The sequence below is a fragment of the Nannobrachium achirus genome (assembly GCF_963921795.1).
Source record: "Nannobrachium achirus genome assembly, chromosome: 17".
NCBI classification, from domain to species: domain Eukaryota; kingdom Metazoa; phylum Chordata; class Actinopteri; order Myctophiformes; family Myctophidae; genus Nannobrachium; species Nannobrachium achirus.
Genome location: NC_137824.1, coordinates 56,907,362 through 56,930,615, shown reverse-complemented (window position 1 = coordinate 56,930,615; position 23,254 = coordinate 56,907,362). Strand labels below are relative to the sequence as shown.

The 23,254-nt window shown below is 40.8% G+C and overlaps 1 protein-coding gene across 2 annotated transcripts in view; it reads right to left on the bottom strand.

The window, feature by feature from the left end:
* Nucleotides 1–301: 301 nt before the first annotated feature.
* Nucleotides 302–23,254, bottom strand: part of klhl4 (kelch-like family member 4) — a gene marked incomplete at its 5' end in the record, with an annotated part of 67,488 nt that continues 44,535 nt past the window's right edge. For both annotated transcript variants that reach the window (XM_080746482.1, XM_080746483.1), the window contains 7 exons: nucleotides 302–384; nucleotides 1,936–2,107; nucleotides 6,723–6,935; nucleotides 9,116–9,278; nucleotides 18,000–18,224; nucleotides 20,715–20,901; nucleotides 22,673–22,885. In XM_080746482.1, the coding sequence (XP_080602608.1) occupies nucleotides 325–384; nucleotides 1,936–2,107; nucleotides 6,723–6,935; nucleotides 9,116–9,278; nucleotides 18,000–18,224; nucleotides 20,715–20,901; nucleotides 22,673–22,885 (1,233 nt within the window). In that variant the 3' untranslated portion in view covers nucleotides 302–324. The remainder of the gene's footprint in view (nucleotides 385–1,935; nucleotides 2,108–6,722; nucleotides 6,936–9,115; nucleotides 9,279–17,999; nucleotides 18,225–20,714; nucleotides 20,902–22,672; nucleotides 22,886–23,254) is intronic.

The window sequence follows — 23,254 nt, the reverse complement described above, 5'->3', positions numbered from 1 at the left end:
AAGCTTGCAGCGCGGCACTCGGTGCCGCGCTGTGAGCTTGTATATCTGCTATTTTTCAATAGTTAACATTCATGGGGGACCCACTGTGAATCCTTGTACCCAGGGCCCAGAATTTGGTGTGACGCCCCTGCACACACACACACACACACACACACACACACACACACACACACACACACACACACACACACACACACACACACACGCACACACACACAGAGACCATTCTCAGAGGAGATGCCCTGTTGTTTTCATTGTCCACTGACTCTCTTCTGCTGATTTCTCTTGTTTGTGTCCTAGGCCGCTCTGTGAGAGACAAAATGCTCAAGGTAATTTCACCACCATCACGCAGGCGCCTGCCCTGCCAATCTTCAGAGGAACCTCCTGTGGAAGACATGATGAGGGGTTAAGCAGCACAAAAAAATAATTTCATTTGAAATTACTTTATAGCTATTTAGCTATTGAAAAATAGCAGATATACAAGCTCACAGTGCGGCACCGAGTGCCGCGCTGCTGCAAGCTTGTAGATCTGCTATTTTTGAAAAGTCGTGAAAATGTGTGCAAATCTTTGAATATATGTATTTTTAAAGCCAACATTTGTAACTCAAATTTTGCTTCTGGGGGGGTCCCTGGAACTATATATTTTGAGATGGGGGTCAGTGGCCAAATACACATGAATAAGTTTGAGCACCACTGACATAGAAACATAGTTTTTTTCAAAAAAAAACCTTAGAAGGATTTGAAATATTCAAAGATTTTCACGATTTAAAAAAAATAAATAGCAGATCTACAAGCTTGCAGCGCAGCACTCTGTGCCGCGCTGTGAGCTTGTATATCTGCTATTTTTCAATTGTTAAAGCACAGGGGCCCCACAGTGAATCCTTTTACCCAGGGCCCAGAATTTGGTGAGACACCCCTGCTCACATGGGGGGAAGATGGCAGTGGTGGCTGAGTGGTTAGTGTCCACACCTAGGACTCCGGAGCCTATGCTCCGGAGGCCCCAGAGGTCGCAGGTACGATTCCCCACTCCAGCTACCACTGCTCCCCTTCCCCCTTGCGCTCCTTGTGGGCATCACTGGGTTGAGTTCAGCTGGGTCAAAGCTGATAAAAAAAGCAGCTGGGTTGGGCTGCGATATCTGAATTTCCCCCGCGGGAGGAGTAGGTATTCATTACATATATTGCAAAATTCTGTGTTGTTGATCGAATCTGAGATACAAATGGATAAGGATTTTGCCGTCTAAACTAAGGGGTTCGCTATTGATTCAGATTGACACATTTAAATTAAATAAACACCCAAGCAAGTTTCCCTCATTGTTCTGTTAAAAGGTTAAAGAGTCAGCGTTACTGAAGCAGTGCAAATTTGTACAGTAGGCCTACAAGCAAATCATTATATGGAGTGGCACGAGGAGATGATCTAAATTACATGATATCGTATGAGTACATGCTGGGAAGAGTGAATGGTATGGGAAAGATGAAAGAGGTATGGGATAGTTTTCTAACATATATGACACTTATTTGAAGATGTGAAGAGGTTCCTACTTTTATTTCTTTAGTATTTTTATTTCTGTATTATCTTGGACTGACTGTATATATTTGTATTTGTTGTTGTGCTGCACTGTATTACCATGTTTTTTTAAATACTATATATATATATATATATATATATATATATATATATATATATATATATATATACAAACAGTTCAGAAAATATCTTCTACACAGTAAAACCCCCAGTGTTCATTTAATTCTGACAGCAGCAGAAGAGTTTCAGCAGAGAAATTACACTTATGGGTTCATTTGTGTACATTTAACGCTAAATGAACACTGTGGATATTGCTATTTGTACTCCATATAACGCTATAATAATAACAACATGTACAAAATGTTGCTTTGGCGTGGACTTTTAAATAAAATGGAGTATAGCACCAGTACCTCGGTCCACTCGTTGTTCTGTGCATCGTAGGACTCGACGCTGTTCAGGTAGGACTGCCCGTCGTATCCACCCACTGCGTACAGCCTGTCCCCAAGCAGGCAAACACCCACCGCGTCCCGAGGAACACTGAGGGAGGCTACAGTTGTCCACGTGTCTGTCTTTGGGTCATACCTGTCATTGGGAGCACAGGGACAATCAGGGGCGTCACAAGGGGTAGGAAAGTGGGTCTGACTGAGTTACTAGGGCCCAAGGTGGAGGGGCCCTAGTAACTTTAGCTATTGAAAAATAGCAGATATACAAGCTTGCGAGCTTGTAGATCTGCTATTTTTGAAAAGTCCTGAAAATGTGTGCAAATCTTTGAATATGTATTTTTTAAGCGAACATTTGTAACTCATACATTTTGCTTCCGGGGGGGGGGGGGGGGGGTGGGGGGGGGGGGGTGTCTCTGGAACTAAATATTTTGAGATGGGGGTCCGTGGCCAAATTCATATAATTTTGGGAGTCCTTCACATGAAAAACTTTGAGCATCACTGACATGGAAACATGGGTTTCTTGCACACATTTTCAAAATGTTTCAAAAATAGCAGATCTACAAGCTCGCAGCGCGGCACTCTGTGCCGCACTGTGAGCTTGTATATCTGCTATTTTTCAATAGTTAACATTCATGGGGGGCCCGCAGTGAATCCTTGTACCTGGGGCCCAGAATTTGGTGTGACGCCCCTGGGGACAATAAGGGTTGATTTGAGAACATCATCATATAGCGATGTGAACTACCTGTCCCCAAGAATGTCTGAGGGTGGCCGATAGTTCTGAGGAGATAAACAATATCAAATCATAAAATGTTTCATTTCAAAATACGAATAACACCCTAGCACTCCTTTTACCTTGTATCTCTTCTTCATTCTTTTTTTTACTTCTTCTCTTCTCAGTTCCAGCTCTAGTCATTCTGGATTAGAGCGTCTGCTAACTGCCCACATGCACCGTACTGTATGGGGCTTTTAAGCCGTGACATCATTTTGTAGGCAGAGGAGAACTCTGCAGAGCATTTTCTGTCCCTCGCTATTTCAACAGTTCCGAGACAAAAATAACGACTAAAGTATAATTCTAACACTTTCCTTTCAACAACAAAGAGAAGAAAAATGTGTAAATAGTAAAAATAGTAAAAAGATTCATGGAAACTGGCTGCAGAAATTCTCCTCTGCCTACAAAATGATGTCATACTTAACAGTCCCATAGCATTACCCAGCGCTAGACTTAACCCAATCCTCATCCATGGTAAAACAGTAGAACAGGTTGACAGCTTCACATATCTTGGACTTACTGTGGACAATAAACTTAGGTTTGATCAACACATTACATCTATCCATAAACGTTTTCAGCAAAGACTTCATGTAATCCGTAAATTAAGATCACTGTCTGTTGCCCCCCCATCTTCTGTTATCTAATACATACAATTCAGCAAACACAAAGTGGTGGCAATTCTCAAACAGAATGTTTAGCTCCATTCTCTCACAACACCTCTCACAAACATAGCCACCACGTCAAACAAGCGTGAAAATTTTGCACATGTCCACATTTTAAACATGCCACTCTTTGAACCGCATTTATTTCAATTTAACAAAGTTTCGCCTTTCGCCTCACGCAGAGCAGCCAGTCCTGAAGGAGTATCTTGACAGTGCTCATAAACTGGTCACCAGAGTATCAAGTTACAGAAGAGGGGGAGGGGGGAGGGGAGCTGAGCGGAGGAGAGAGAGAGAGAGAGAGAGAGAGAGAGAGAGAGAGAGAGAGAGAGAGAGAGAGAGAAAGAAAGACGGGGAAGGGCCCGGGGAGCTGAGCGTCCGTATACACCACGTCATCACATCACCAATACCTTTCACAAAACTTTTTTTTTCCCAATTTTTTTTTTCTTTTTTCAAAAAACGTTTTTCTTTTTTTTTTTTCAAAAACTGAACTCTAGACTTTTGCGGCCCAAAGGGCCGCAAACTTCTAGTTACTATACAAAAGTATTATTCAACCTATTCTGTTGTATTGCTCAGCATGTTTCTTCACTATACTGCCCATGCCTAACAGAAACAAACTTTACAGTATTACCCGTATTGCGTCCAAGATCATCGGACTTCCCACACCCACACTTGCGGAGATGAATGATAAAGCCATCACACTCTTAGCACTGTCAATAACAAATGACACTGATCATCCCCTGTATCGCTACTTCGACCTCTTGCCATCGGGGCGTAGATACAGAACCTTGAAGTGGCACAAGGTACGGTTTAGTAGGAGTTTTGTCCCCTCAGCCATCGCTGCACTAAACAATCTGCTAAGCAAGCGCCCCCGTCGCTAGGATGGTTTTCTGTGAATAGTGGGGACCTGATGATCTGTCTTGTGATGTTTTGTGTTATATGGTTTTGTGTTGTTTTTGTGTTGAACAGACTGTGAAGACAAATTTCCCCTCGGGGACAATAAAGATTATTATTAGAGAGAGAGAGAGAGAGAGAGAGAGAGAGAGAGAGAGAGAGAGAGAGAGAGAGAGAGAGAGAGTTCTGACACTTACGCAGGACTCCCATTGTAAGCGTGGAAAGCGGACGTGACGTCACTATTTAGATTACTGGAGTCTGGTTTTATTCTTAACAAGCCTCTGCTACTCTTCAGTCCCATCCACCTTGTAAAGGCTTGTTAAGAATAAAACCAGGCTCCAGCGACGCCACTTCCGGTCTCCGGCGAGATCAAAGCGTGACGCTATTCTCCTCTTGAAATACTCTGGCATTACCTACATGCAGGTTTTACATGCACGTTGATTGTCATGCTTTACCGTACTGAAATGACTGCCAAACATTGGCTTCCTTGAAGATCAAACAAACCACAATATGCCCCTTCCTACAGTATACAAACCCATTGTCACTTCAAACTCCATTTTAACCATGATGGATTCATTGAAAACACCCATCCTTGTTTCTGACTGATGGTGCTTTTTTGTGTTTTAATTACTTTTTTCATTAATTTTATTTCATGCTGTTAATGCATTTGAAAGTGAAATATCCCTTCAACTCCAATTCAGAATTTGTTCAGACTCTCCCTGTTGTTGTATTAAATAAGACACCCAAAAGGCAAATATCTGTCATTTGAGTTGAAAAGATACATTTTGCTGATAAAATGAAAAAGTATGGTGATAAATATGCAATAAATAAGCAATTATCAGCTGTTTTATCTATAGCAAAATGCAGTTATAGTCACATTATGAATTATCTGTTATTAGGTCACAAAACAGCATTTAAAGTATATTGTTGTTGTTGCCATTATCACTATAGAGCATCGCAGCGGAAGTGGTTTACTGGTGCCACTTAAAAATCGTCATTCATTTTCCCCATAAATATTTTTTGTAAAAGTCTATGGGGAAAATGAATGACGATTTTTAAGTGGCAGTGCTCTATACACATGAACAAACTCAGACTTACTATTCACAACAGAATGAGATACAAAGATAATAAATATAGCAACCACCAGATGGTGCCAGATATCAAATAAAGCCCATTGAAAGCAAAATCTTGACATAGTACTTTCAGGAATGTACTCAAACTGCAGGAACAGGGGTGGGAATTCAGCTTGTATCACACAGATATTCAACAACCCCCCCCTCCCTCCCTTTAATATGGAAGGAGTTATTCTCAGCCGCACCCTGTGTTGGATTCCCTTCTCTTGAATTCCAATTCCTAAAACAACTAACGTTACGTGAGTCTTTATAGTTAGGGAAAACTATCAGAATAACTGTCAAATCTGGGAATACATTCCTTACCAAACAATTTCTTCACCAATGTGTTCTTAAAGGTGTCTAGTAACATATCTAACAAAGATTGAAATTCAACATCCCTAGCAAAATGTTTGACAGCTAGGGTAATTCTGGGTCTCATTCACTTACTATACACTGTACTATAAGGGAAAAAAATCACTCCCAAAAATATGCTTTAAGTGGGATGTGAGGGGTCTAACTAGGTGTTTTTAATTATTCTGAATCCATTGCAAGCATTTGTTTTGCACAAAAAACATTCCTTGGGCCAAAAATGACCCCATACACCTTGTTAAAAGTGATGACTCATCACTAAACTATCGTTTTTTTGCGTCTGTTTTTGGCCCAATGAATGTTTTTCGTGCAAAACAAATGCTTGCAATGGATTCAGAATAATTAAAAACAACTAGTTAGACCCCTAACATGCTTCTTAAAACATATTTTTGGGAGTGATTTTTTTTGCCTTATATTACAGTCTATAGTAAGTCAATGAGACCCAGAATTACCCTAGCTGTCAAATATTTTGCTAGGGATGTTGAATTTCAATCTTTGTTAGATATGTTACTAGACACCTTTACGAACACATTGGTGAAGAAATTGTTTGGTAAGGAATTTATTCCCAGGGTTTTATTAAAAATCCCTGACTAAAGGCCCTTTTCCACCGGCAGCGATAACGATGACGATAGCCATAAAATATCACAGCGATAATTATATACATTGATGTCCGATAAAGTTATCGGACATCAATGTGAAGAGGCACCAATTAACAGCCGCTCGCGCAGAGCGCATCGCGAGCTGTTTGTCAGAGACCCAGTTCCATATCACTGTGATCTTAACCACATCGTTGTTGATCCTAACGATGTAGTTGTCGGCTATCGTTGTCTTTATCGATGTTGGGTGGATGCTGCCGATCCACTTCAATTGAAAACCCACTTTTTTAAATCGTTATCGTCATCGTTATCGCTGCCGGTGGAAAAGAGCCTTAACAAAGCAAGGGATGTTTACCTCTCGACACAGTCTGACAGTCTGGAGCAGTGGTTGGAGGCCGGAGCGTCGTGTCCGCCCACGGCGTACAGGAAGCTGTTGTACGTGGCCACGCCCACGCCTCCTCGCCTCTTGGCCATGGGAGCGCACATGCTCCACTTGTTGGTGTGCGGATCAAAGCATTCCATGGACCGTAGGCAGGAGCTGCCGTCTCGACCACCCACGGCAAATAATCTGGAGAAACACACACAAAAAAACAAAACGTTATTTTTTTTCCTTTTGTACATTTTTACAATACAAGTGTAGCCTACTACTACATGCAACACAAGACCTCTGGCAGAGATGGATACCGTGAGGATACCGTACATTTTACATCTGCAGTCTGGGGCGTCACACCAAATTCTGGGCCCTGGGTACAAGGATTCACTGCGGGCCCCCCATGAATGTTATCTATTGAAAAATAGCAGATATACAAGCTCACAGCGCGGCACCGAGTGTGGCGCTACGAGTTTCCATGTCAGTGGTGCTCAAACCTTTTCATGTCAAGGACCCCCAAGATGATATGTATTTGGCCACGGACCCCCATCTCAAAATAGTTAGTTCCAGGGACCCTCCAGAAGCAACATTTTAGTTACAAATGTTCGCTTAAAAAATACATATAGATTTGCACACATTTTCATGACTTTTCAAAAAATAGCAGATCTACAAGCTCGCAGCGCGGCACTCGGTGCCGCGCTGTGAGCTTGTATATCTGCTATTTTTCAATAGCTAAAGTTACTAGGGCCCCTCCACCTTGGGCCCTAGTAACTCAGTCCCACTCCCCCCCCTTGTGACGCCCCTGTCTGCCGTACCATCTCAGCAGTTAGATATTTGGCAGATCCAGTGCCTGAATAATTGGCAATGCGCCAAACTTCGCAATCTCAGAGAGAGAGAGCAGTGGATAGTATGAGGGTAGCCCCTTCTCCAGAGATCATGCTTCTCCCAGGGCAAAATACTTCCAAGTTAGTTTGAAACGTCTCCCATATGGCCCTATGCTGCAGGACAAAAATTGGGTCTGGTGAAAACAGATTCCTTGTTGTCTATTCCTGACCTAGATGCAGAAATAACTCCAGGATCTATCTTAGCAGAGCAGAAAGAATGAAGACATTGTAGCCAAGTGGCAGCCTCTTTCTTTCCTCCAGACAGTGCACCAACAGATTGAAAGTAGGCTGATGATGAGACGTTGACTCCTTAACTCTCTGTCCCACTATTTGTATTCCAAAGCAAATGGGTTTACACTCAGCCTAACCAATGTATATGTTGTCTAAATTAAGATGCATACATTATATTTGTTAGAGCAAAGGATATACGTAATCGACCCGGACTGTATGGGTTGCTCTTTACTCTCTCTGAGCAGTCTGATTCTACATTTAATTTCTCTCAGGGGCCTCACCATGCTTTTAAAAAAATATATTTTATATAAATATTGGTCCATGATATGGTTTTATACAGGTTTTAGCCTAAACAACCACTCAGATATTGAAATTTCATGTTCTGTCTGTCTCCAATTCCAAGCTATATCAGACGCAATACCAAAATGCCCCTTTGTTGGCAACGGGGCGCTGTCTTTGGGCTACAATTGGAACCATACAGAGAATATTAGAGAACCACGATGAGAACCATGTAGCGTCAATCCTAATATATCGTTCCAATTTTAGCACCACTTTACCTCATGGTTCCACCTCATATATATATATATATATATATATATATAGTCTCAATAGAATATAGCCTCCCAAAAAGTACCGCCCCCTTCTCGAGGGGGCCCAATAGGAAATGAGCCCCCCGTGACATAGAATGGGGGCTGATTTCAAAAGTGTACCGTTCAGACACGCCCATTCAGAAAATCACTGAAATCAAAGGCAAGGCTGAGAGTTTTTGGGGGGGCTGGAAGAGACACTTGGAAGACCAAAAAACAAGAAAAAAAAAGTTTTTTTTTAATTCATTGTGGTTTAAGTCAGTGGTTCTCAACCTGTGGGTCGGGACCCCCAGGGGGGTCCCCAAATTATTTTGGGGGGTCCCCCAGATGATTAACTTAATGTGCAACATTGTTTTCTCACTCAACAGTAAACAAACCAACATAAGTGTTTAGAGGGTATCTGCACATTTCTAAGGTGACAATTTAAGGACTTTTTAGTTCCTCTAAATGACAAATTAAACTTTGGCCAAATTGTCAAATATTAGAGGCAAGAATTGTGAAAATATTTTCACAACCGTGTTATACATAATGTAATTCCTCAACTCTTAGTGCTCATCAGGGAGGGGGGTCCCCAGTTAAAATATGATTATTTTGGGGGTCGCGGCCTGAAAAGGGTTGAGAACCACTGGTTTAAGCAGCTCTCAAGCCTAGATGGTCCATGGTTGGAGGAACTTACTTCCCGTTGAGTGCGGTGACTCCCACTGTGCTGCGTGGTGTGGACATGCTGGCCACGTAGTTCCACTGTCTGGCCTGGGGGTCCCAGCGCTCCACGGTGTTCAGGTAGCTCCAGCCATCATGACCTCCCACAGCATACATGGGACCCTCCAGCACAGCAATGCCTGCATGCAGTACAAGGTTACAACCATAGACTGTAAAATATATGGACAAAGCGAAGCCATTGGTTTCTATGCAGCGCAAATGACGCATTTAGGGTCCTTGGAATGGGTGTCGCCATCATAGATTGTAAAAGCACCAGAGGATGCTATTGGCTGCCAACAATTGTAACATGTATTTATGTTGGGGCCCCCCTCTAAAACGAGATGACACATCTCAAGGGGTTTAGCCTAATAAAAAAAACTTGAATCATCACATCACTGTGACATCACAGGTCTATGGGTTTGCCGCTCTGACATCATGCTCTGACATCACTGTGATGTCAGAGGAATAACTCATAACAGAATGGGTTTGCCGCTCTGACATCACGCTCTGACTTCACTGCGATGGCACACTAACAATCCCTTTTATGGAGAGCCCTGATGTCATCAATTTTAAGCCCATATCTAACAGGACTTCATATGGGGATGCCCATATACAGTATGGAGGCCACATCGGCCACATACCACACTAACAGAATCCATATAAGGCCAAGACAGATGGCCAAGACAGCCCATATCTGTGTGGCTGGTTCTACAGACTGGGATCTCCATGTATGGGCTTAAAAGGGTATGATGTCAGATGTCATACCCATCATAGGACTATCACATAACGAATAACTGAGTAAGCATGTTTGGGCTCTCACAGCATATCTCCATAATACAGTACATGGATCTCCATATGGGTACAGGGGTCTCCATATGGGTAACTGGTCCGATATACATCACTGGCCAGATGGCAATAAAGGAGGCGTCTTACTTGTAATAATAATTATTATTACTATTATCTGCTGTTACTTATTCTCTTTGTTGACTATGTGATATACAACACTAAAGGTATCATCAGAAAAGCAAAGTGTACATTTCCACCTTTATTACTCCTACACTCCTACTCCTACAGTTAATGTAAATGTGATTATCATGATGGTCAAGTTTATTTCAACATACCTGGAAGGAAACCGCGGTGCCTACAGAGGCTTAACACTGTAAGCTGTGTTATTTTCTTGAACCCCATTGCCCCCGCCGGCGGGGGCAAAACGTGTTGACCCCTGAACAGCTGTCAATAAATGTCAATAAATCAATAGAGACCAAATCAAACTACAATTTCTTTGTTGATTATTGTTACAGTGGTCCTACTACAGCATAGTAATCAGCTGCCATTGTACTTTTCATCCTTACATTACCCATATTACAGTATTATTACTACTTATTGTTACTCGTTTTTATCATTTTTCACCCTATACTTTAACATTACTAATATTACAGCACTACTCTCACTAAAGCATGTGTAGAGTTTACATAGTTTGGAATATATTCATACAATTTTGCCTATCAATTGATGACACCTTGGTGAACAATTTCTCTATTCACTATATATGTTTTCAATGAGGTCTTGAGGCTCATTCACTATTCAGAAGGCAAAATTTCCATAGGCGGAGGTCTTTTTCAATCATCTTTTCCTAGCTAAATGATCACAGCAGGACAATTTGGTAAGACAAGTGTGATGTTTTACACTGCATTTGTGGATTTTCAGGGGTTAGCTGACATTTGGTGGGTCAAGAGTAGCCACAATCATGGTAGTTTTCTGTCCACAACTGTTCCAATTTGGGCATACATTTTAGGCGGATTTTTCCCCTGGACCCCCCTGGGGCTTAAGAGGTTAAGAGTGCACAAAATGGAACCAAATGGACCCGTAACGCTGAGTTTTTACTGTGTACAGTTTACACTGCTATTTAAAAAAAATGCTGGAATAACATGGAGGGGAGTGAGTCACTTTTACAGAGCTGACCAAATCTATTCAGGAAACTGGAAGAATATAAAAGTGCATTGTTGTTTCTCATACCCAAGCCACAGCGGAGAGTGGTTTTCACCAGCAGCTATGCAACACAATGGATACAGTTGTGTTCTCATTTTCTTTGGTCCAAGTCCAATTATCTTGAGGATACATTGGCGTGAAAAAGCAGTTTGAGAAATACAGACATACTATGCATACTAATAAGCACAGGCGGACATGTGACAATCCGTACTACTCTTGTTCTTACCAGGGGCGTCAATTTGGTATGGCAGGGGTATGCACTGCAGCTGCCATACCCTGGGTCCAGGGGGGAAGATAAAAGTTAGTTCTAAATATGAATCCATGAATGTCTCTTTGTCTATCAGTGCAGGTTATTATGTTGTTAAATTACAGTAAAATAACTACAAATGCAAAATTTAACAAAATGGTCACTTTAACAAGATATTATAATTATATTCTCCACACTTGTATTCTCCCCATCTTGACAAAATAGTACATTCTCAGGTTCCGCAGGTCAGCTGCACAGGTGCAATTCATTATTGTTAATTGTGACACGTTTACTAACACGCCAAGCTTAGCTGAACTTGAACAACTATTCCAGGCTGCCATATCCAGCCCAAGAAACCGTAGAAACCTGTGTAAAAAACTGGGGGGAAATTTTTTTTTTTTTTCAGACATTGTGAAATGTCTGAAAAAAAAACATGCGAGGCGTTGTGAGCATGTAGATCTGCTATTTTCACAATAGAACCGTGTTATACAAAATGTAATGCCTCTTTTCCATGACGACTCCCATCTTTGCCATACCCTAGCTTTTGCTGAACTGACGCCACTGCTCTTGTTCTTACTATGGTTCTGAAGTGAAAATGTTATTTTTCCTTCTTCTTCTTTATCTCGCCTCATGATGGACCCAACGGGCCACAGCAGGTAGACAATAAGCTGACATATATTCAGCCCCAAACTGTGCACACCACAAGCAAAAAGCAGTCAAGCGAAATGTGCTACAGCCAGGCCAGATCAAAGACAGCACAGAGAATCTACACAGAGTAATCTTCTGGGGAAGCAAATTCACTGATACCTCCGACCACCCCCGGGTGAGTGGGTTTGGACAAGAAGATCTCCCTGCTCCGTTACCCAGGCCCAGTGGCGTCAGTTCAGCAAAAGCTAGGGTATGGCAAAGATGAGAGTCCTCATGGAAAAGAGGCATTACATTTTGTATAACACGGTTCTATTGTGAAATTATATAATTATATATAATATTATTTTCACAATGTCTTAAAAAAACTAGTTATTTCAGTTTTTTACACAGGTTTCAATTGTTTCTTGGGCTGGATATGGCAGCCTGGAATGGTTGTTCAAGTGCAGCTAAACTTGGCATGTTAGTAAACGTGCCACAATTAACAATAATGCATTGCACCTGTGCAGCTGACCTGCGGAACCTGGGAATATACCATTTTGTCAAGATGTGGAGAATACAATTATAATAGACCTACCTTGTTAAAGTGACCATTTTGTTAAATTTAGCATTTGTCGTTATTTTACTGTAATTTATAACATAACATAATAACCAGCGCAGATAGGCAAAGAGACATTCATGGATTTATATTTAAAAGTAACTTTTATTTTCCCCCTGGGCCCAGGGTATGGCAGCTGCATACCCCTGCCATACCCAATTGACGCCCCTACCCAGGCCTGTTTCCACTGCGGATCAAAAATGCCTCTGATATGGAATTTACAGTATCGTCTAAGGGAAGGGTAAAGAAGAAGCAAGGCTAGGACCTGCCTGCCAAGCTTTGATAGGAGAATGGGAAAATATCAAAGGTCTATCGGAAAATAAATGTGTTTGTCTTCACAGCATGCCAGCTGTGCTGTGACCCTCTGAATTTGAAAACTGCAATTTTAGACATTCCATAAAATCCCCAGATAGTATATCCGACGTTTCCGTTTTTTCTAGTACAGCGGAGAGACAGGAAAAAGGAGAAATGGCAGGGGAGTGACACTGGAAATGGCACAGCCCAGACCGGGAGGTGAACCGTGGACCTGCTGCCAGGCATCAAAGTCTATTTGTGGGTCACGGACACATTTTTATGGGTCCCTTAAATTATTTTCCCTTACATTTTGTTCATAATTAGTATAATAATAAAACATTTTCAAAAAAACATTCCCTCCAAAAGATAAGATTTTCATGAATTTCAAGTCATTTCATTAATAAATAAAAGAAAAATCAAAGAAATTCCATAAATTAGAAAACAAATGTTCAAGAAGTACAGTACAAGCTAGATCGTTTATTTTCGCTAGTTTGGGTCCCGGGCAATCGTCTAATTTCTCTTTCGGGTCTTGGGCTAAAAAGTTTGGGAACCACTACCCAACCAACAACCATCTGATGCCCAAGTGGTATTTTTAGTAGAGCAATTATTAAACTATTCTATGTATGTATACGCGAGCATGTGTGTGTTTCACTTTGTCCACAATGGCTCAGTACCCTATGTATCAGTGCTTCTCAAAGTGGATTCCAGGGACTTTGTGGATTCCTTTATGAGGGTCCATTTGTATACTGTCAGAGTTAAGGGGAGACCTTGAAATGTAAAAGTTTGAGAAACACTGCTATATTTCATCGTCAAGGCCATGAAATTTCATAGATCTCTAAATCAGTTCTTGACATGTGGTGGGTGCCCTTTGATGGCCAAAGGTCAAAGTCAGCAACGAGCCACATGGCTCAACCATGCACACTTCTGGGTTGCTCTTGTTATGAATTTAGCAACAAAGAGGCCAGAGATCTCTATGAATTAAATCATGAGTGGCTCAGCTAATGTCCACTGAAATGTTATTAGCCTATAATTAATTATTCCGTAAAACAACTAAATATGTAATTCAAATCAGTGTGATCCTGTTAACACATAATATGAATAATGTAATAAAAACAAATAGAGACTAAATAATAATAATTTTGAACAAGGCCATAAAACATAATAGCTCATGATTATCAGCTCATAGATTATGTTGTAGTGATAATAATAATAATGCCTTTTTATTGTTGTTATGATAACATGATAAATTTGCAGGATGTAATGTTGATATTTTATATGTAATGAAAAACTGTTTAACAACTTGAACCCTGGGGGAACAATGGGCAAAAATAGCCGATCTACAAACTAAAATTGGCTTAATTGAGGACAGGCAGCCAGTGCTCATGTCACTACGCCATCATGCTCATGTCACCATGACTCAGCAATAACCATATACGGAGTTTGCAATGCAGCTGTGCGACCACGTATTTCCCGGTGAACCTGTGCGCAAAGGTGGGGGCCGATGGGCAAGGAGGGTTGCGAGCTTATGAGAAACAACTAAAATAAGACCTTAAAACCTGGCGAAAACAGTTGCGTGCATTAGCGGAAGATGACGATAAAGGAAATCATTAAATGGAAAACATTAAATTTACTTCTGAAAAGCCTACACGGCCTTTAAAATGGCAAAAAACAGTTGCGTGCATTAGCGCAAGATTAGATGAGGATAAAGGAAATCATTAAATGGAAAACATTAAATTAACTTCTGAAAAGGCTTCTAAGCCTACACTATAGCCTACAAAAAACTAGTGGAACCGCGATCTTGCCACACGTGAATAATTGTGGTTGTATTGTACTTGTAAACAATAACACAGACAATATAAATCCTTAGTCTAGTTGTGGGAAGAAAAGGTTATCATCATGGCCCCAAATAACTTTTAAATATCTTGCAATTGGCGATGAGTCTCTTACTAAATCGGCAAGAGAGCCTCTCATTCTCAATACATAAAAGCTAAGCTATATAACCTCTCCATCATCAGCAATAGTCAGTGGTGCGTGTTCCCCACACTCCCAAGCCCCCACCGTTGCGCTTAGGTTCACCGGGAAATACGAGGTCGCTGCAGCTACACCCAAATATGGAGTGTGTTGTCTATCCTCAATGGTCATGGATCAGGCGCAAACAAATCAGTCAACTCGCCCTAAAGGGCGAGGTCGCGCCATGTCTTGGCCCTCTGGCCAGTGATGTATATCGGACCTGTTACCCATATATGGAGACTCCTGGTATACCTATATATGGAGATCCATGTACTGTATATGGAGATATGCTGTGAGACCCCAAACATGCTTACACAGTTATTCGTTATGTGAAAATCCTATGACGTCTATCACATCTGAAATCATACATACAATCCCTTTTATGCCCATACATGGAGATCCCTGTCTGATCCAGCCACACAGATATGGGCTGTCTTCCTCCATACATGGGTATTCCCATATGAAGTCCTGTTAGATATGGGCTTAATATTGATGGCTTAATATTGATGGGCATAAAAGGGATTCTGTTAGAGCGGTTCCCATGACATCACAACATACAAACCTTTTATGCCCTTACATGGAGATCAGCCACACCAGTGTGATGTCACCACATATGGAGATCCCTGCTCTGAATATCTGACATCACTGTGATGTCACAGTGTCAGGAGGACCACAGTGTCAGGTGTTACCCGTCCAGACGGATACGGTCAAGATGTGACGGTTCTGACAGTAAACTGCAGGGTCATGCCTATGTGCAAATAATGCTGTCCCATCAACAGAATGTCCTGTTCAGCTACAACAAAGTATGTTGAATTTATTTAAGTGGTTAACCAGTTTAACCCTAGCATTCCTATTCTGGGGGAACGTTTGCTGTAAATAGTAGATCTATAAAGTTCAACGTGTCCCTTATTAAGTGCCCCCGATGGCCCTACTGTAATTCAAAACACATAAAATTTGATATGAAACAGTTTAAACATACATACTTTACATAGCGAAAATAGCCAATCTACAAGCTTGCAACGCACTGCAGATTTGGAGAGAAATAAAGGGACCAAGTACCAAGTACAGAGCTTAAGCATTAGTTAACCAAGTATGTAGGATTTGCTGGGAGTGGTTAAAGATGAAGACAATCAGGAAAACAGAGGACATGAAGTGCTCATTAAATGAGAAAAGGGACTATGTGTTAGGGCATTAACGAAAAAGTCGACAAGTCGACTCAGTCGACTTCATTACACAAGTCGACTCCCACCAGAGAAAGTTGAAAGTCGAAGTTGAAAAAAAAAAAAAATCTATTGTGAAAATAGCAGATCTACATGCTCTCAACACCTCGCAACACGAGGCGTTGTGAGCATGTAGATCGTCTATTTTCACAATTTCTGCCTCTAATATTTGACAATTTGGCCAATGTTTAATTTGTCATTTTAGGGGTATTAAAAAGTCCTTGAATTGGCACTTTAGAAATGTGCAGATATCCTCTATACACTTAAACTTTATGTTGGTTTGTTTACAGTTGAGTGAGAAAACAATGTTGTACATTAAGTTAATCATCTGGGGGGTTGTGTGTGATGTGATGACACCATCAAACGATAAAGTCGACTTCAACTTTTTTACTGAGTCGAGTCGACTTGCAAAAATCACAAGTCGTTAATGCCCTACTATGAGTCCAGGACCAACTTTCACCCATTACCTATCTTCATAATTGATCATCACTAATGCTCATTAAAAGATGGCACAATTTTTGTCTACTTAATGGATGAGGGCTGTGGACAGTTCAGAAATCGGAACTGAGCGCAGTCAGGCATTGTACTGGGCACTAGGCAGGTTTGGTCATTTCAAGGATTTTCAAGATTTTAAAAAGTTGTATTAATGCAAGAACAATGGATTATATGTCAGCATGCTAACTACAGTAATTACAATAGAAAGGCTGTAGTTTCTGGAAAACTGATCATAATGATGCCATTGGTATGCAAGTTTCTGAACTGTCCAGGCCACCTCTGAGAGAGCGTGTAGACAGAAATGCTGCCATCTCATAATGTGCGTCAGTGAAGACCAGTTATATGAATAGTGCTCCTTTAACAATTCAAGGAGGCAACTTAGTATCCATGTTTGAAATGGATTTGTTAGCCTCCCAATATTTGTTGGAATTACTTAAATTGTCTGCTGTTTCAGAAAAAATCTGTCATGGCACGTCTGATAAATGAAGTGTGAAGTGGTTGCATCATAGCCAGAAATGGAACCGATGGCTGTTTTCCTAGCACTCAACACAAGCCAAACGTCTCACATGGTTTATCAACAGTAGGCAAAGAAAGAAAACCCCACTGCAGTACATTGATACAAACGCCTTCAGATGATTATGACCGCATTATTACTTCTGACTGTTTTAAAGCTCTCTGTAATACTCATAACATATCATTGATGTGTTCTTCTCACAGCGTTATAAAACCAATTTCATATCATTGTACCTGCAAGGTTTAGCTAATAGCTACTGTATATATTGAGTTCAAGGATATAAATCACATAATAGCGAGTCGATACATATCACGATACATGGTTGACGATACGATACATGGACGATATTGGTTCATTCATGGCGATACGATACGATACGATTCGATTCAATGATTTAAAATCGATATAGTAACTATTTAGCAAAGACATTAAATCTGTGTGAAAGGTGTGGATAGTGCTGTTTTTAAGGGAAACATGTATTATTATGGATATAAATAAGTAAACACAGTGATTATCTGCCAAATACATGGACATTGTATATTGACAAACCTGCACCTTGACATGAACCTAGAGATTACACACATGTATCGATAGACCAGTGTAGCTATATAGAAAGGAAAAGTAATTAAATCCCTCCTTTTAATTTTTTCTTCTTAAAAATGTTAAATATAATGCCCAAGTAGGTAGTATCGTAGGTAAGTAGGTAAAACTATACGATTCGATTTTAGCTGTTTTCATTTCGATATACTTTGATTTTTTAAGTTAAAAACGATATTCCGATGCAGTTACTATATCGTTACACCCCTAAATCACACTAATTGGTCTGACAAGGATATGTGGAACACTCACCAAGTCCATGTCTATGGGTTGACATAGGGGGCATAGTGGACCACACCTTGCTGACAGGGTTGTAGCACTCCACCATATTGGACGTCTTCAGTCCATCCCTCCCCCCCACCACGTACAGCTTGTTGTCGATCACCGCCACGCCGAACTGGAGCCGGCGCCCATTCATGATGCCAACCTGGATCCACGTGTTGGTCCGCAGGTCGTACTTCTCTATAGTAGTAGAGCCTTCAAGAAAAGGAAAGACAGTGGTTGTTTACTTTCAAAGTAGTTCGATCACACAGTCACTATAGAGACACACGGGCGCCTACAAATTCACGCCCACAATTGAAACAGCGGCCCCGCTTCGGGTAAGGGAGAACGGTGAACTGCAAGCCAGCCCATAGAAAGTCAATGCAATTCAACTGTGGTTAGCCTAATATTAAAATAATCTTACACGAACTGAAGACTATATTGATTTAAATAAAAATATGTTTTCAAATGTATGGCCTGACCCTGACAACATATCTTCTTGTTTGCTAAATACATGATGTGTGTCACGTTTAATTTACGACTTGAATGGGTTACCCATAATGTTAACAGAGAAGAGGGGAAACAGCAGACACAGAACCTGTCGCTTTTCAGTGACATCACTGTCTTTACTGCTGTGCGTTTATGAGCGCCAACTTTGAAGATCCCGACTTTTTCAACTACAGAGTGGATTCTCCAGGTTAGTATTAATCCAAAAATAACCTGCAAGACTCCGTTTGGAAGAAGCAAGATGCGATCATTTTCCAAAAATAAACAGCCTAATTATACATGAGAGACAAGCGTATCTGGGTATTGAAAACCTCAAGGGATGCGTCCATGACGTGTGTACCATGCGACCACCTAAACTTAAGATTTCCAATGCTAGCACTTTTGACTCACAGATGAAGTATATTAAAGTATATTGTAGGTAGTGTATCAAGATGACAGATATGCCACTTTAAATAGGCAAAATTAAACTCATGGGACACTTTATTAGAACACAAAAAAAAATCGCAATGGTCTCAGTAGTCAACCACTGAAATTATGATATTTCATTTCGATTGCATTGGCAGCTGCAGTGCACCGTTCTTCCTTACCCGAAGTGGGGCCGCTGTCACAATAGGGGGCTTGAATTTGTAGGCGCCCGTGTGTCTCTATTGCAAGAGTAGATACACCTCCTGCAACACAATTCGACCTGGCAATCTGGACCCTCCGAGGTAGATGTTTCAGCTGTCTTCACGAAATTGTCACTCAATATTATAATGTAATGAAAATATATATTCTTAATACAAGCACAATAAACTGTTTTCCATACATGTCTTGATATGAAATAGTAGTTGTAATGTTTTAGCTCCTCTTAAATGTATTAAATACAATGGTTTCAAAAGGAAATATAGTAGGCTAATTTATTGGTTCCTCAGTCACAAAGGTTGAGAACCAAACCAATAGAGTAGTATACTGTAGCACCGCCACCTACAGTATATGATATCATACTTATTAGAGATGGGATGTATGGCTCTATGAAGTGAGCCGGATCTCTGGGATCCGTTCCATTCAAAGAGCCGTTCAAAAGACTGGCTCATTTTAGTTACTTTAGTTATTTAGTAACTTTAGTTATTTATTGATTTTGATTATAAATACAAATCACTTCAACCCTATATACATTATGGCCATATTCTGCCATTTGAAAATAGCCAATCTACAAGCTCACAATACGTTGCGTTGCGACGCATTGTGAGCTTGTAGATCAGCTATTTTCAAATGTTTTTTTTCTTCTACATTTTATTCATTTGACAACTTGTGAAATGGGACATTTTGCATAATGAGTACTTTGGTACATTTTGAAACCATTACCTTTGTACTTTTACTCAAGTACATTTAAATTCCGAACTTCTACTTATGGCAGAGTATTTCTACATTGCAGTACATAAGTAAAGATTTTTTGTACTTTTCCACCACTGTTCATTAGAAAGGAACGGCTTCCTACCGCGAACGTCCCACCTCTAATACTTAAAGTATGTACTCCCCATAAGTGGCGTTTCCATAAAGCCTCTTAATGCGCATTAAGCCTTTTTTGCTTAAATCTTTTTATGGAAACACTTCAAAATTCGAATAAACTTTCATTATCCGCAAAAACGTTTATCCGCTTGGAGGAGGTGGATTACTGAGGCTTTATCGAATAAACTAAATACGCATTTGTGAATGGAAACGGGTCAAGACAATAAATGCGAATAGATTATGACGTTCTGGGTCCATATCGTCCTCCAACTTAACACTTTCCCCTGCCGCTAAACGTCCATTGTATAGCGTTAGCTCACACGTCCTCATCACACGGTGTTGCGTGCCAAAAGTGGCCGATCTACAAGCTCACAGCAGCTCGCATCCGTGTCTCCGCGCCGCACTGTGAGCTTGCAGATCAGCCACCTTCAAGAGGACGCTGAAACTTGCAGGATGAGTGTGCACTGTGCACCGATTGAGTCACAGCAGTGAGACGTGCAGTGCTCACGTCTCGGTCCGGTCTGAAAAAAATCAGCCCGATCAACTCATGCGTCCGTCGCTAATTCGAATGACACCTGCAAATGGAAACAGGCTAAATTTGCTTTGTCTTAATGCGAATTTATGATAATTTGCTTCCTATTTTCAAATAAGCTTATGGAAACATGGCTATAGTCTCCATGGTTGTGAAACAGCTGAAAGGCCGGACCATACCTTTACTAGCATCCATTCCTCCTACAGCATAAAGTGCACCAACAGTTGATTTTCTGGGTTTGGTTCTTGGGCTCTGGAACAGTGGACGACGCTCAGGCAGTAGATGATACTTCATGGCCTCCATAAGAAGCTTTTGGCACTCCAGATCATCTGAGAACATCTTGTTGTTTTCCAGATCCGCAAGGAGCTAGGTTGAACGGAATCACACACAGTATATGGTATTTCTTTTTAGAGGTAGAATGAAATGCAAATAGATCAACATTCTCATCTTTATAATCACAATAATGAATGTGGTCTATACTGTATAATGTTAATCTCAGACTTGACCATACTTTGATATGTGACTGCCAAAGTATGGCTGCCATTGTTTGCACAGTTTGTCAGAGAATGCACTTTGCATGACCTTTTTTATGTAGTTTCTTAAAAACATCCCATAGAGGAAACCACTATGCTCTTGTCCTTTAACTTAAATGTCAACCTCTATTTCAACCATAACCACACCTGCACTTAACCCTGTAGCAACTCATAATGTAATAACGGCTCATAATGTAATAAGGGCTCATAATGTAATAAGAAAAATGTAATAAAAACTCATAATGTAATAAAAAAATGAGCGCATAGCGTAATAATGGATTTTTCAATAATGTAATAATGTAATAACGTGTTACATTAAGAACCTCCACATAAGAGGCTCATAATGTAATAAAACTTCATAATGTAATAATGTATTTTTTATTACATTATGAGCTGATTATTACATTATGAGCTTGTGTACCCTGTGCTTGTGTACCTCAAGCACAGGGCACCATGAAGGGTAAATCCTGCCCTGTTCTGGCCCTCACTCTCGCTGTAAGGCCCTCACTCTGGCCCTGACCCGGTACCTCACTCTGGCCCTAAGTCTGGACAGATCGAAGTGCGAAGTGTGTGACTGGTCCATCAAGGCTTACATAATGATCTTCGGCAAAGTGGCCCAGAACTAGCAATGGCAGACTGTCGTCATACTGACCACATGGGAATATTATCAATGTTGCATCAACACCCAGTGTCGATACAATCACGAACTGTATGTTGAACATTGTGGATGCTCTTTGTACAGCTAAATGATCCCCATATGTATTCATTTGCTGCATGTTTAGCAGATAGTTGCTCCATTCTTCATCAACAAAGTTGGCAGGGTGTGTAGCAACTCATAATGTAATAAGGGCTCATAATGTAATAAAAACATGTAATACAAACTCATAATGTAATAATCAGCTCATAATGTAATAAAAAACAAGCGCATAATGTAATAATTAAAATGTAATTGTTGAAGTTGTATTATATTATGAGCCTCCTATGTGGAGGTTCTTAATGTAACACATTATTACATTATTACATTATTGAAAAATCCATTATTACGTTATGTGCTTGTTTTTTTATTACATTATGAGCTGATTATTACATTATGAGTTTTTATTACATTTTTCTTATTACATTATGAGCCCTTATTACATTATGAGCCCTTATTACATTATGAGTTGCTACAACCCTCACATCCACCTGCTGGTTGCTGCACTATTAATGCATAACTTTCTCCTAAATCACTCATTTGTTGTTTCACATGCGTCCAAACACAAATCTCTTTTGCTTTGTAGGCACAGTAATGAATAAAGTGTTTTAAATGGCACAGTGCAGGCCGCACAGTATGTCCTTTCTATAGTCTCCCCCAGACCACTCTAGACATGCATCACACTTTAGCTTTGAATAGCCATACAGCAATTTCACTGTCAGTAGGCATCACTCTTTCGCTTTCAGTAAGCATGGATCACTTTTGCTTTGAGAAGGCATATATCAGTCTTTCGCTTTACACACACACACACGCACAGGGACCGCCTAGGGATGCTGGAGCCCCTTTTAAATCGAAGACCCCTGATTTACAATGTTTCCAAACTATGTGAACGGTTGGTAGTTTCACTGACCTGCGGAGGTAAGAGGGGCAGGCGGATGTAGGCCAAGAGAACCCCGAGGTCCTGCTGCCGATGCTGGACGTCGTACCTCACCCACATCATCAGAGCCTGGAAGATGGTCTCTTCGTCTGGCACGTTGATGTCGTCGCTGGAGAGCAGCTTGATGATCTCAGCGGTGGGGAGCAGCAGGAACTCCTGGTTCTGAATGACCTCCAGGAAATGTTCCTGCAACAACCAACGAGAGGAGACGTGTTGGCGGATAACATCAGTCATTAAGAGAGGTTGACACACAGAGAGAGAGAGTGTGTGTGCATGCGCGTGCGTGCGTGCATGCGTGTGTTCCTGTGTGTGAGTGTGAGTGTGTAAGAAAAGATATAAGATAAGATAGGCTATATGATAAGATCAGATAAACCTTTATTGATCTCCGGGGATGAATTCAGGTGTCATAGACAGGTTAAGAGTCAAGTTTCTTGACTGATGTATTTATTTATTCTTCTCTTTTTTTGTTCTTATCTATCTTGGTTTTAGAAATACAAAACCAAGCTAGATAAGAATATAAAAATCACACCCTGTGAGTTCATTTCATTAAGCGTC